A 15,049-nucleotide genomic window follows, 5' to 3' on the forward strand; every position below is an offset into this window, starting at 1 on the left:
CATTTTTAATTTATTACATAAAAAAGAATACTATGTATACACTCTTTATATACACAATTTCAAACCCGCAATTTGTTACCAGAGAATAAAGACTCTGTTGAAAACTGTTGCAGAGCAACGTGCCACCACAAGAGAGAGGAAGGTAGATGAGCAAGACCTTGCCTAGTTTGCTACCCTACATGTGGAAAGGAGAAACAGATAACACAACGGCGCTATCTGTTTGGCCAGCATAGGAAGACCAGTAATCCCGTCTCACTGGAAGTGTATTATTTATAATGTCATTTGGTAAGGGGAATACATTTGTTCTTGACAGTAACCAAACACTCTCCACATAAACATTTGCTTACTGTCAAGAAAAAATGTGTCATTTATAAAGTCTGGTCAGCACTGCAAACACCACAAACTAGTGTGCACACAACAGTCTGTTGGAATGAGCCAGGAGGGGTCCCATGCGTAACCATCGAAGGACTTCCGTTGCGATGCAGCTTGTCTGCACTCCAGCATGGAGCTCCGTGATGCGGTGCTGACCTACGGTCGAAATGGGCCAGTGCCAAGTTGGCTGCTATTCGCTCTTGTGCGGCGGCTGCAACTTCTCGCGAATGCGACGGTAGTGGTCGATGAGTTCGCGCTCCTTTTCCTCAAAGGCCTGGTCCATCCTGGCCACCTTGTCCTTGACGTCCTGCTCAAACTGGTCCCACTCACACCGTCGCCGCTCGCGCCGCTCTGACAGGTCGTCCGCCTTTGCAGCAACAGAAAAGGATGAAAGAACGTGAGCCACCATGCCAAAGTTTTAACGCTGCAGATGTAGAATCTTTTTTAAGGGGGGTAGCGACACAAAAGTTTCTCAGTCGCTTTTTTTTGTGCCAAGTGAGAGACCAAGTCCTCCAGAGCCTAGAAAATGTACTGGTAAGTATGAATGCACCCTGACAAATTAATTACATGTTCTTAAAAGCTAGTTTTGGGTTCCTACTGTACCCTGGCGGCATGACATGGTACGAGCTTCTCGCTCGAGCAAGATATCGTGATGTTTCCACTGCCACATCACTGTGTGGCCAGTGCACAAGTAGTCATTTTGAATATTTTCTAGGTGACACACACGTGGCCATTTTGTATGTTTCGGTACCTGATGTCATCACGACCAGCCATACTGGTGCTTGAAGCTCACCAGAATTGACATTGTAGCCTGAAGTCATGCTAGTGTCGATGTCAGTAGGTGCACCATGCGAAAATTGACTTTAATATCGAAGTAAAATATCTTATCAGAATTCACTGAGAACACAGCTCAGAAAACTGGTGTCAGTGCCCATTTAGGCCTGTTCATCTTATCACTACTAGTTCATTTCTGCATTTGCACATTTTTAAGCACAAAACACATAGATTGGCCCAAGTTGATCAAGTGAAATACCAAGTTCACCAAAAAAAAAATACAAACACATACCCTCATGTTTGTCCTCAAGTGCATCACTTGCAAGAATCGTGGCACATAGAAACATGATTAAAGGGCCCCTCACCAGGCCACATAGCAAATTTTAGTTAGACGCTGGAAGTTGTTGTGTGCTGAATGAAGAGCAGTATGCCGCAAGAATTTTTCAAATCGGTCAATTACGAGCTGAGAAAAACAACAATATGTAGCGGCGCGAAACTAGATGCGAGGAGGCGAGTTTCAAACCCTTGCCACTCGCCCCGTGTAGCCTTCGCAAGCCAAATCCCTTCCCTGCCCTCTTCACTTGACACATACGCATGAACACGTCATGCGCATGCATGGTCACGTGCGCATGACGTGCCCGAGCCAGCCCAAGCACGCGAGCAGCGTTGCATGGCCACTGCCTTTTTTTTTATGTAGCGGCCGTGGGCGTTGTGTCGGCGTTCTCTCTGGTGTACTACCTGTATCTGCGGAACGGGCATGAAAGTTGCGACATCTGTACGGGCATGAGAGTGGTGGTATCATGAGCCAGTGCCGCATTAACGTTTACTTGGACGCGCTAGAATAAATGAGCATAACGAGTGCTCAAACGTGCCAGAACATTACTTTCGTTTCCAGGGCTGGCATCTGCTCGATGCACTAACCGAGGGGACACGAACGCTTGGGAAACAGAGGCACATTGGCCCCGCATCTCGCTGCAATTCACGAAAAAAAAAAAAAAAAAATGAAAAAGACGCACACATTCCCTTTGTGTGTCTCATTATGTCTCTCAAGTTTTATTAATCTATTCAAGCAACAAATTACACAAACTACACATGTCGTGTCAAATAATTATCGCAGTGTCACGTGCTGCTGTTGGCAACGTCAGAGCATAGTCGTCTACGTAGAGGAGCAATGTCACAGCACTACCATCTACTTAGGGCCATTTTCTCATGTACGTCATCCCCTCATTCTCTAGGCGCGCACCTGCGAGAGGAAGGGCAAGCAGCGTTCACCTTGAAATTTGACCCATTTCCGCGGTGCGTAGCGTTGCGAATTTTGGCAGACGTGATCGTGAACGCCCAGTGTATGCATTGCGCTCGTTAGCTCAAAATTGTCAAACCTGGTGAGGGGCCCTTTAAGGTGAACTTTGCCGAACCTAACAGAAGTCTGAGGATATGGGCCAATCAAACATTTAACTCGCAATCAGGGCTCATGTTCTTGGACAATCACTTTAGCGAGATTTTACGTAACCAAACCTGATCACGTTGGTTACTATGGGTGGCAGCATTTCTATCACTCTAATGAGATGGCATGCCTGGTACAGTAAAAGCTTGTTAATTCAAACTCGAAGGGGGCTATAAAATTGTTCCAATTAGCGGGAGGGCGCTAGAATAAACGGAAATTGCACCACACTGCGTGGGCAGAACTCAAAGAAACCACCTCTGGACTCGTTATTGCGAATTAGGTGCAACTACACAATTGTGGCAGGAGATTTCGTAAATTAAGTTCATGAAGCTCTAACAGCGAACAGAATTAATTGATCAATCAGTGATAGGCCAGAAACAAGCACAGACATGCATTCATGCGAGCAGTGAGCCTTAATGCCGATAGTTATGCTCCGAAACACGTTTATTTACATGGCAGAGTTAATGCAATCAAGAGTTCACTTGCTTGCATTTCTTCTGTTGCGACTCCATGAGTACTGTTTGCAGCTTGCCCAAGAGCTCTAGCACAGCGTTTGAACTCTTATATGCTGAGAAATTCTGCTGTTTCATGGTTTTGAATCTCTAGTAAATTTGATTTGGTTTGGTTTTGCAACACATTGTGATAACTCTGGGCCTACTTCTGCGAGGAGCGATGAAAACCAGCGCTCCCAGTTTGAATTCACCGTTGTGAATATCAACGCGTTCGAGTTACCGGGAGTTTTCCTCTATAGAAATACACAGGGCTGTACAGAGACCAGGACATCAGTTTGAACTAACCAAGTTCGAATTAATGAGCTTTTACTGTACTATGGAGAAATGCCGCTTGTAGTAATTGTGTGAAGTTTCGCAAAAAGGAAAGCATCTCCAAAATTGATCATCATAAAATGTGGTGCGAAGTTGCACTGTGATACATAGATCCAAGCATTCTGAATTTGATTTAATGCTTTATCAGACCACACACAATTATGTTAGAGCTAATAATTAGGCTTCCTGCTTTTGTCCTTTTAAATTTTTGGCATAGCTCCGAATTCCCTATTAGGTCAAACTGCATAAACTCTACCATAAAGCCATTTACAGAGTGCATTATCTGTAGCAGTATAAACAAGTGGAATTTCTTGTTCTTCATTCTGACCTGAACAAAGTTTTTGAATGGTAAGTAATATGGAATTCTGACTAAGTACTAATACCTCAGCATCATCAGAAGAGGATTAATGGAATTGCATTGGACTTAGGTGTGTGGCTACATGCAAACATTTTAGTGTTTGCATACCCATCCACACTGACGCGAAACTTCTTCGTGGCTACTTCTAATGCAATTTTCCCTAAGCTCCACAGTGCCTAAAATTGTTTCCATACTTTTGTTCATTAAGGGGGGACGACACTGCTCTTAAAATTTTTTCTTTATTTCTTAATCGATTTTGATGAAACTTGGCGACATTATGTATATTTGGGTGCTGATTTCAAATATGCAATTATTTTTCTAGTATGATGTGTAGTTTTTAAAATACAAAATATTTGTTGTGCCTTTTGGGGGGCAAGATTATTTTTAAAATGACTCTGTTACAAAGTAAATCAGCATATCATGATAATCTGCAATCGGAACTGTGTGCAGCGCAACAAAAATGGATGTTATAAACCCATTTGAACAATAGTTATGCTATATTGAATATTCATGAGTGAGTCATTTTCAAGCTAGAATTTCACTCGTGAAAGTTCAACATACCATAACTTTTGTTCTAATGGGTTTAGGACATCCATTTTTGTTGCACTGCACACAGTTCTGATTGCAGATTATCACGATATGCTAATTTACTTTGTAACTAACTCGGTTTAGAAAAAATCTTGCTCCCCAAAAGGCACATCAAATATCTTGTATTTTAAAAACTACACATCATACTAGAAAAGTAATTGCATATTTGAAATTAACACACAAATATACATAAACTCAGGAAGTTTCATCAAAATCGATCAAGAAATAAAAAACTTTTTTTCAAGTGCCCTGTCCCCCCTTAAATGCTCAAGTACAAGTGTGTAGTTTGTAATTCAGCATGCCATGCTCTCATCAAATCCATCCAGTCTTTTTAGAATTTATCCATTCAATTTATTATGTCTCACTATGCATTATCAAGGTGCCAGTAGCATCTCGCAAAAGAAATCAGCGTTCGACATTCCTAACCTTCAACTCGGTAGAAAGTCCTGCGCTTTTTTCTTCCCATAAAGTCTACTGTCACTGTTGATTGAATTAAGCAGATGTACCTATAGCACCTTGAGTTCTCTTATGTGCACCGAAGGCATTGTCTGGGACCCATGTGCACCCAAGGTATTGACTTGAATGTGGCCAATAGTAGAACATGCAACCTTTGGCCGTATGTCAGCAGAATTCTGTAAGATCCGAATCACCGCAGTGGGCTTTCTCACTTCCTAAATTTACACTGCCTATCATTACACTCTGCTGGAAGTTGATGCTTCGTTCCCTGTGTACTGCCCATACATTAACCTATGGATTACCAACATACCCACTTACACACTCGTTTCAGCAAAGACAGTATCAGAATTAATCCACAGATCACATCGAGCTCGGAAGCTCTGTTGCAGGGAGTCTTGTCACCATGCAGACATCACCCGTTGCTTTACCTATATCCTGTAGGGGCTTGCTAGAGTTGTTTTGATTTCTTTACAATTTAGACTCTATTCTACTCGTCCCTTTTGTTAAACAAACACTGACACAAAATATTGTGCTCTGCTGTTCTTGCATTTTTAGGTGGATGTCTGCTCCATAATTGCAGTGCAAAGCTTCAGTTTTTCAAGAGAACAACAAATATTTAATTGCAGCACCTTTTAGATGACGTGTTGAAAACACTTGTCAAGGAGACTTGTCACGTCACAGAGAGGAGACGGCGGTGACATGGCAGGTGTAGTGTTTTCTTTTTTGATTATTATTTATATATACTGTCAGCCCTTGTGTGGTACTACAGCAGGTGTGGATCATACAATGAAGTTTAACACACTGTCAAAGGTGTCCCTTCCAATTTTGGGCTTTTTTTTGGAAGGCACATGCTCACCATCCATGCTATCATCCCATCCATGAGCCCATGCTGTCATCTCGTACAGTACAGCGTGGGCTCCCACAAAATGGCCAGAACAGAGTATGTATGTATGGTAAATCAGCTTTCAAAATCCCACAATATAGAGTAAGAGCCACGGAAAGGAAATTTGCCATCCACCCGTTCATAACACAGCGCTACGAGGAAGTCCATATGGATTTCTCAGAAAAAAAGAGTTTCCTTGTTTTTGAGAAATGCAAATGAGAAACCACCAAATGTAAGACAAGAATTTTCTATGAGGACTCCTGTGTACTGCCCTAGCAGCAAATACTAATTCATTTGGGAAATTATAGCAATCCTCTTACTTGTGGAACAATACACTGTCGCAAGGCATGCTCAATGTCACTAATATGGCTGTCAAAACGAGTTAGTATTGATTTTTTCCATGCAGTGCTGTCTATTTATTTTAGTTAGAAATTACCACTTAGTGCTGCAATGTGTGAGGAAACGTGCAGCCACTTCAGGAGTGCAAAGTTCGCACATGCGCCATGTATTTTTTTACCTCTACCCCATTTTCTAGGATACCATAATGTTAAAATAATGCCACAGGTGGGTCAGAATTTTCGTTTAACTTTAGCCTTAAACGAGTGCAGATGTGACGGCTTCCACTGGCCGAAAAAGGTGTGCAGAAGACTAGTGGGGAGCATCACTCACCGAGTTGACCTTGTCCTCGGCCTCGAGGATGCGGTGGCACATGCTGAGTGCCACCTCAAGGTTGCCTGCGAGGCTGCACAGTCCCTGGTCTGAAGTACGACACGCCCGGTCTATCTGCGTCTCCCGAACCTCGGTCACATCTTCAAGCATCTCAAACAGCCTCTGCACCTCGCGGTCGCCACGCTTTTCCTGCATTGCACCCGAGGATGACATTATGTTTTAAGCAATCACGAACATCTTGTGACAACAAATAGTAATCTGAGTCATGCCGACTGCAGGAAAAAAAAGGCTCTAAAGATCTTGACTCCTGCGTAAACTGAGTCAACCCCAAACCTGAACATTTCGTAACCTCATATTTACCACTGGTGACAAATGGACACTTCTAATACCGTGTTCTATGGTGATTGAATTTCTACATCAAAATTGGCTCCTCTACACAAGCTTGCAGAGCTAGTGAGCCGATTTCAAGCATTGTACACTTTGAGAGCAGGCATGTGACATTCTGCAGCTGCCCCTTTTGACTCGACATACTTGTGTAAATTCTGCAGGCTCCTCTGACCCACTTTCTTCACATTACTAGTCAAATCATAATTTCATCTGCAAAATCTGCGAGTGGTAACAATGTTAAATCAGCTTTGACAATCCAAGATATGGATGCACAAGTGAACTCTTCCTTAATGAAAGCAAAAGAGGTGTTTGATGTTATAACCCGTGGTCTTTGAAAATGCTTTTGAATTTGAAAGCTGGCCATTCGAAGTTTATGAAGCGTGCAACTGATGCATCAGCACCAGAGCTTAGACTAAAGAAGTCATGTGCCGATAAGGTAGAAGAAAGTTTTTCAGTGCAGGTAAGAAGATTGTAGGAGGCAGTATTTCCTGTTTATGTTGTTACATCAATGTATGAAACATTAATGCAACAGCCAAAGCACGGGATACATGGGGCAGCAGATCGACAGCAGTCATAGAAGTCGAAGCATGCAGGCATCCCTTACAAGTTGGTGCACGGACTTAACAACACTTGGAGACAGTTTGGCATCAATGTTGCATTTTCTGCCTAAAATAAGCTCAGCAGGATGAACTCTCGACAAAGCGAACCACCTCAAGAGTAGTCAAATTGGGCACAGCAAAAAGTTTGTGCCATGCGACAGTGGTGTCGTGTGTAGGATCTCTTTGTCCTAGGGAATAAGTGTGCGTGAGACAAACAGCACGCTGCATTAACTAAGGAAACGCAGCACATCTTCATAAAGAATGCAGCTGCCACTAATATTGCCACACACTGCTAGTCATGTGGTTGCTCCCCACTTTTCACCAGCACTGCAATACTTTGCATTCAGGCATAAATTTCAGAGTAACCATGAAGTGGTAGAGGTATTTCACATAGCCAGAAAAAAAAAAAAGAACTTTAGTTGAGTTCCATGACACGGAATTTACTTTTCAGAAGCTGATATTCTCTAACGTTTTGCTGATGTATACAGTGGCATCAACCCATGTCAGTTGTTCCTGTGTGTTTGTTTATAATTGCATGCAAGAGTAATCCCTCAGTTGCGAGACAGACCTTGTGTGTGTCACTATTCAGTCAACGTATTGGTATAGCGCAGCTCAGTGTGTTTCCTTCTTCGCTGAAGCCTCTTTTCTTTATGCTCAAACTGAGCTGCGCTATACCAATACGTTGTCATAATGCACCAACTTTGCCCATTCTGCAGTACTTGTCACTATTCAGTGTTTTTTTAGTGCACTGTGTTAGTCCAAGATGAAGCAATTTACCAAAAACTCGCCCAAGTCGTAGTTTTATTGCTTTTTGTATGTCTGTGGGTACTTCGCTGTTTGTGCAATACTCGTACGCTGGCAACAGCTTTTAGAAAAATGATCCACAAGAGCACATGCCAATACGCGCGTGCTCCTTTGCAAATTATAATTGGGGTTCTCTCCATTGTGCTCTTATAAGCTGACACTGCACAAGTTTTGCTGGAAGCATGAACGTAGCTCCAGAAAAACCGAAGCTAATGTACTCTAATATCTTAGTCTGGCATAAGCGTAGTACGCGCCAGTTTCGGTTTAAGCTGCGCGTTAGATCGATAGACCTCCCAGTCTGGCAATTAGAGCAGCAAGCAAAGGCTTTCGCGAGTAAACACAGAAAAAGCCAGTGAGTTGAGTGACTGTAGGTGACGTAGGGGGATACACTTGCGGGACCTCTACTCGAAACCTCTAAGCATTTGACGAAGTGACTGCTCGTACTGTTCGCCGGCAGAGCAGCCGTTTCGATGCAACGGATAAGACGATCGCTACAACGACGCATAAACATAAAACACATGAGCGCGTGCTTACCTCAAATTCCTTAACGAAAAACTTTATTTCTCCTTGCAGAAATGGCTTGTGATCGAAGAGGCGCGAATAGATCTCGGTGATATCTGCGATAAGAAGAGAACAGCGAAACGTCAAACGCTTCGTCAAAAGACAAACACTAGGTGTGGCGCTTAGTGACACAAGCACAATGAACACGCATTATATATGAACGCGAATGCGTCTGTGTTTGATCTATGAGTTGCGGAGCATCACGCGAAGTAGACGAAATACCTTTTACAACATTTGCAGTCGTAGCAGCCGTAGCAGCCGACGACGAAACTTCCGCCATGTTTATCCTAGACGGCGCTCGGACGCAAGCGTGTGCGTATCCCGTCGTCCACCGCGGCCCGCTGGAGGTCTCTTTCCGGTCTATTCGCCATCATGGGTAAGTGCTTTGTTCGGACTCTTGTGCGGAATCGTCCGTAATCCGCGTGTAGACAAAGTTAAACGCTTACCTACTTTTACCTAATTATTCAGAAATGTTCATACTAGCAAACGAGTTGATTAATTTTTCCCCGTCGAAGTTAGTTAATTTGAGGTACGGCGCCAAGTACCGTGTCTCGTAGTGCTCCTATCATGGAGGGTAGCCGTGCCACACGTGTAAGTCTTCTAACTTGCTCGCTTTTTGCAACTTGCCGGATTATGTGTGTTGTAACGACGTGTTATTTGACCGACCGCGGAATTCGGGAGCCGTGGCTGTCTTCTGCAGTTTAAACGCGTCGAGTTTGCGTGCTGTATGACTGCACCTGTGCCGGCATCAACTCTCGAGAGGTTCGTGAAGGCTGTCGTGATGAACCAAAAAAATACCATCTTTCGGCTGAATGCTGTGACGAGCATAGCGTTCCTGAGGCCTTCACGACGTGTCGAAGTTGACTGCCGCAAGTGGTTTGAGTGTTTGGATGCGATGTGACGGACCCTTGTCTCATCGGCGCAGGTATCTCTCGTGATCACTGGCACAAGCGTAGGAAGACTGGCGGTAAGCGCAAGCCTCTTCGCAAGAAGAGGAAGTTCGAGCTTGGCCGACCCGCGGCAAACACAAAGGTGAGTTTATTGCCTTGCCACCGCAGGTTTGGTGCAGTGCGTAGTGTCACGATTCGCCATTGTCTCATGCCGTCTCTTTCGTAGTAAACGGTTCGTAGTTAACAGCACGCATGTCTGGGCATGCTTTGACCGCCATGCTTTGCTTTGGTGCAGTCAACAGGCTTGCTTTGTATTGGGTTTCAGGGATTGTAGCCGCTTATTCTGATCCGCATACAGCGCTCATAAACTTGCAAACCCCAGCACGTATCGAAGAAACGTATCTAAAGGATATTGCACCTTGCAGGCTCTGTCGAATAGCATTGTATAGTGCAAGTTTAACTTCTATAGACACGAGTTCTAAGTTGAGAGGTCAACAAATGGTACACCGAATGTAAGCAGATACCAGCCAAAGCCCAACATGAAAATGTGGCCTGATGATTATGTGGTTGCTAATGTTGTACCGGCCGCTTGTTAAACCTTAAGTAAAATTGATCTCTCGTAAGCTCACAAGTATGGCTTGGTGGGCTAGTTGGTATTGCATCTTAAAGGCTACAGCGCACAAAGACGGGGACAGCAGAAGAAAACACAGGACGAAGCGCCGAACTGCAACTGATACTTTATTCTCTGAAGGAGGAACCTTATATGCGCACATCGAGCCAATGAAAGCGATATTAGGCACAGCACCAACACGAGATAAAGTTACAACCAACCTGACACTCATTATTTTGCACACGGCCTAAGACATGTTTCCGTTCAAAAATTCTATCTCCTTAGTGGAGAGGGTCACAGAGGGAGCACTCACGCAACTGTCTTTTTGGCGATCAATTTCATACGCTTCAATCACTTCACGTGTCAGCTTGTCCTTTTCCTTTCCGATTACCGAGCACTGCCCGAAAAGTGGTTCACATGCACAAGTCCTGCAGTGCATTGACAAGTGGCCTGATATGGCTGTCTTTCCTACCAAATTCTTATGCTCCCTGAGCCTATCGTTGATACATCTACCGGATTGCTCTCGTAAGCATTCATGTCATTGCTGTTTCATATCTGAAAAGCACTGCAAACCTGCAGTGGATGCCATTGCTGCTTCTTGTGATGCATCCCATAATCACAGAGGAGCGTCACAGTGGTTCACTAAATGTGATGTAAATGTTGCACTAATTTTGTTTTAGAAGTCAGTGATAAATTCGTATCAGTGGTGGGGGGGAGGGGGACAAGTACTGTTTTGCCAGTGTGACTTGTCAGAGGTGGGGTTGCCAATTGTGCCCACCACTGACACCACCACTGTTTTTCTGACGGCTCAATCCAAGCTGTGAAGTCAATATTATACAAGTATCGCAAATGAAGACAAACTGCTGGCAGAAGGGTCCCTTGCGCTGCCTGCCATATTCTGGTTCAGGAATCTGATAAAGGAAAGAGCACGTGACTGAATCATTACATTTATTGTAAATATGCAAGGGCCAAGACAAAATTATTACAAGCAACATCTTATGCCCAATCTAGCTGAAGGAGGCTGATAACGTTTCTGGACTGACAAGTGTTTCTTGTAACACTGCTAATAAATGTAAACTCAAGTGCCCATTTATGTCAACTTTAGCGTGTATGTTACACAGCCCCCGAGAATTTTGGGAATATCTGCTCGCTACATGTGCTGGACACATTTTCTTTCATCTGTTAAAGGGACCAACAACTGATTTTTCTCTACCCATTTTTTTTACGGCACGCCAGAAAGCTCAGCCTTCGCAGTGTTTGTAGCTGCAGTAGTTAATCCCAAAAGCATTAGTTATTTTACAAGCAGTATTTTTCGATCTGAAAGGCTCTAAACACAGACGGAGCTTTCCTCCAGCAGTGCTGAGAATTGATAGCAATGCTGCCAGCCCTTCTCGTGATTTGTGAAAGCTATCATTCTGCTTTCACAGGAGTTCCTTTAACTATGCTTAACCACCTTTATTTAGAGCTTTTCAACTATTTTTGAAAATAACAAGCTGTTACAATGAGCTGATGTGGCATTATACACTTTCCCTGTATCTGTACCGCGTTGTGTGCGCATGCGTCCAAGGTTGCATGTGCCTGTGTCATGAGTGGCTTGTCCCGGTGTCGTTACACTCTCGATGCACAAGCCAAGCCAAGTCGTCGAAAACGTCACTACGCATATGCGGGGCCGCGCCGAGTTGCAGTGCGCATCATCTCTGAGACGAAGTGTAGGTAGTAAAACTGTCACTCCAAAATTTTAGTGACCTGGAAACTTCGTGCATGGTTGCATGAGCACGCTGGAAAGTCTCTCAAGACATGCTGACGAGCATGGAGTCATTACGTCACATGAAGGCAGCGCCACTTTAATGCATACTACTAGCGCAGGCCTATATGTACATTTTTATGGAGTAGTACATTTTAATATAAAGAAACGAACAATATTTCAATACTAACAAACAAATCGTTGACCGCGTACAGCAGTCAACGGTCACGTGGCCGGTTTCATCGGATAGTTAATGTTTTTGCCACCAGAGGCACCACAGGTCATTTTTCGTGACTTTCAATTACGAAATAAAAATATAAATCTATCTCATGAAAAAAGCAGGGTTGGTTTGAGTCAATGCGACGGACAGTCTTTCCATCAGTGGATTAATCTCCACTGATGTGAATTTCATGTTCTGGGCAGTTGTCAGTCCCTTAAATTTTTTTTTTTCTCTGTGTTCTTCACCAAAAGGTGGGGATATTTCTCAGAGGAAGCAATATGGAAACTTGTTTCACAGAACAAACCTGTCTGTGCAGTGTATGTTTTGCGTGCCCCCACCTTATTTGGACTACAATGTGAGGTTAAATCATGGTATATGAACGCAACTGTAAAAAACCAGAGAGCAAAATAACAAAAGGAAACTGCAGTGTAGCGCAACAAAACTGCTGCTTTCAGTCTTTGGGAAGTAAATGTAAATCTGTAACAATGTTGAGGTGGCTTTAGTACGTTTTTCTTTTTTTAATGCTGAGAATCTTGTCCTGCTTTACATCATTGCACTAAATTATGCTATTGATTACAGTTCACAGCTGTCTTGCATCATACCCACACTTCTAGACACAAATGTAAGCACTGTAAAAAGATGCTGGTATCAGCAGCATTGCCAAGAACACAGGTGCATTTAGGTTTAAGTAACAGTGAGTCGTGCGACATGGTTGTGACATAAGTCTGCACTGGAGTGCTAGTTAATTGTTCAGGGTGTTTATTCACGCACACATTATGTCTACACGTTGCGTTTTGTTTCCCTGTGTTGCTCTACGCGTGTCCCCTCCGTCAGGTGGCCACGCCCTAAAACCAGGGAACAGTAAAAACGACGGTTGGACCACACGCTGCCCATTGTGCCTCGTGGCTCTTGGACTGCTGTGGATGAATCGCACATGAGATGTAGTAATCCCAGAAAGTGTATCATTCATGCCAAGCAGTGTAGCTGTTCACTGCTGTTTCTCGTGCATTCATGTTGCTCTTAGGTGGGGTGGAGAAAATCAAATTATGGAAGGGAGGTCACATTTAGCATTGCTGATGAGGAGTTTGCTAATGGTGGATTCACGCGGCAAGCCACACTGCTCTTTTTTTGCCCACTGACCAAGTCATGTGACCATCCAGTTATGGTTTTTGTGCACACCGCATTTCCTTGGGCCACAAGGTGTGGCGTGTCAACAAAGCTGGTATTCTCCCCTTTTTCGCCAGCTGGGCACACCGATAGCTGTTCGAACGTGTGGTTTCTGTTTTAAAATGCATGCGGCTTTGTGGCTTGAACTAGCCTCGTCTCGCACTCTGTCCTTCCCTACTTGGTCTGCACGTGTCTTCAGCACAAGCAAAAGGACCATCCGTTGTCTTGCTCTCACTTGATTCAACACCCGGTCTGTCGTGGGAACACCCACCATCAGCATCCTGGAGAGCTTTGGAACAAAGCCCCATTGATTTCTGCCACGGTCCTATGAGGCATATCTTAAATGCGAATGCAGGTAGCTCTAATCAGATAAAACTTAGCAAGTCCAGAGAGCCGATCCCCTCGCGCACTTATAAAGTTGTATGTGACTATAGTTGATTCATCCTAGCAAGTCACTAAATTTTTCCCGGCAAGTTGGCACAATTTAAGGTGTTACATCTAGCCAGTTACTGTTTCAGGCAGCATATAACTGACTAGCTTTTTGAGTCGCTGTTGAACACTGTTATGTTTTATTCAGTAATGGCAATGTTAACACATACGCACGCACACCCCTTAAAGAAAGAAAAAGGTACAAAGTGAACACGCAGATGTATGTTTCATAATCTCTAACAAAAAAAAAAAAAGAGGCGATGGCATATTCTTGCAAATAATCTAAATGAAATTTGTTTGAAATCTTTAACTGCAGTAATTACAAATGTGGTCAATAGTAGCAACCTTTGTTAAACCTGGTAACAGTGTAAAATGTTACTAATTGCTGGTAATATGCTTTGACCTTTTACAAGATACACATTTTGTGCATGTTTTGATGTTTGGGCTCTGCTCCTCTTCTTCCAACAGCTTGGCCCGAAGCGCATTCACACAGTCCGGACCCGAGGTGGCAACAAGAAGTACCGTGCCCTCCGCCTCGACTGTGGCAACTTCTCCTGGGCATCCGAGCGTGAGTGGCTCATCACATGGCAGAGAGGAGGGGCGTTATGGAACGTGTGCTTCAGAGCCTGTGTTACAGAATGGTTGCCTTGACGTAGTCTTGCTGAGGGACGTTGCCACGAGTGTGCTGTTCGAGATGTTGGTGCATAAGAACAGTACATGTGCAAACCTTGCTAAGTGTTCCTTAATGACCACCGAAGAGAGGCTGCTGCTGATATTGCTTTGTACTCTTCCCATTGGGCCATTTGGGCGTCAAGAGACTTTGCAAGTTAACAAAGATGTGGAATAATGGTGGTGCTATATCTGTATGCCTCTGTCAAACGTTAGATGGCACCAATTTTTTTCTTGTGTCTGCCTGGCAACGCTCTTGCATCGGCAAGGAATTGGCACCTTGCGGCAGGGCTATCTGGGAACATTATTTGCAAGAGGGGTGCAAAGATGACCTGCCTTCGTTCGCAATTGTTTTTTCTGTTAATTACCATTTTCTTTGAAAGAAGAAAGTCTCTGGTCATATTTATTTTATTATTCTTTTAATGCGACTGTTCCGTAGCACAGGGCCCGACTTGCTGCCAAGGCATGTTACTTGGGAGGCTGTTGTGATGATCTGAAAAATACCATCTTTCGGCTGAATGCTGTGCTGAGAGACTCGATTCTGAAGCCTCTGGGTGCTTGCCTTTGGTCATGCAGTCGGAAGCACTAAATGTGCATGCGA

General features: G+C 43.9%; 2 protein-coding genes across 2 annotated transcripts in view; one reads left to right on the plus strand and one right to left on the minus strand.

Moving 5' to 3' along the window:
* On the minus strand, window positions 1-9,027 carry LOC119383893 (biogenesis of lysosome-related organelles complex 1 subunit 5). Its single transcript, XM_037652166.2, has 4 exons — window positions 8,942-9,027; window positions 8,693-8,775; window positions 6,369-6,557; window positions 1-739 (listed from the first exon to the last, which is right to left on the minus strand). Exons 1-4 carry the CDS (start codon window positions 8,997-8,999, stop codon window positions 563-565), a joined length of 507 nt encoding a protein of 168 aa, XP_037508094.1. The 5' UTR covers window positions 9,000-9,027; the 3' UTR covers window positions 1-562.
* Window positions 8,967-15,049, plus strand: part of LOC119383892 (40S ribosomal protein S8) — a 20,687-nt gene continuing 14,604 nt past the window's right edge. The window contains exons 1-3 of the mRNA XM_037652165.2: window positions 8,967-9,095; window positions 9,645-9,751; window positions 14,248-14,347. Coding sequence (XP_037508093.1) covers window positions 9,092-9,095; window positions 9,645-9,751; window positions 14,248-14,347 — 211 coding nt within the window. The 5' untranslated portion in view covers window positions 8,967-9,091. The remainder of the gene's footprint in view (window positions 9,096-9,644; window positions 9,752-14,247; window positions 14,348-15,049) is intronic.

This window comes from Rhipicephalus sanguineus, chromosome 2 (assembly GCF_013339695.2).
Source record: "Rhipicephalus sanguineus isolate Rsan-2018 chromosome 2, BIME_Rsan_1.4, whole genome shotgun sequence".
NCBI classification, from domain to species: Eukaryota; Metazoa; Arthropoda; class Arachnida; order Ixodida; family Ixodidae; genus Rhipicephalus; species Rhipicephalus sanguineus.

Bases quoted from the DNA above. Each gene is read 5' to 3' on its own strand.
- LOC119383893 (XM_037652166.2), bottom strand. From the start codon at position 8,999: ATGGCGGAAGTTTCGTCGTCGGCTGCTACGGCTGCTACGACTGCAAAT. The intron at 8,776-8,941 runs GTATTTCGTCTA...TTCTTATCGCAG, and splicing joins GACTGCAAATGTTGTAAAAG to ATATCACCGAGATCTATTCG. The intron at 6,558-8,692 runs GTAAGCACGCGC...GGTGCAATGCAG, and splicing joins TTTTCGTTAAGGAATTTGAG to GAAAAGCGTGGCGACCGCGA.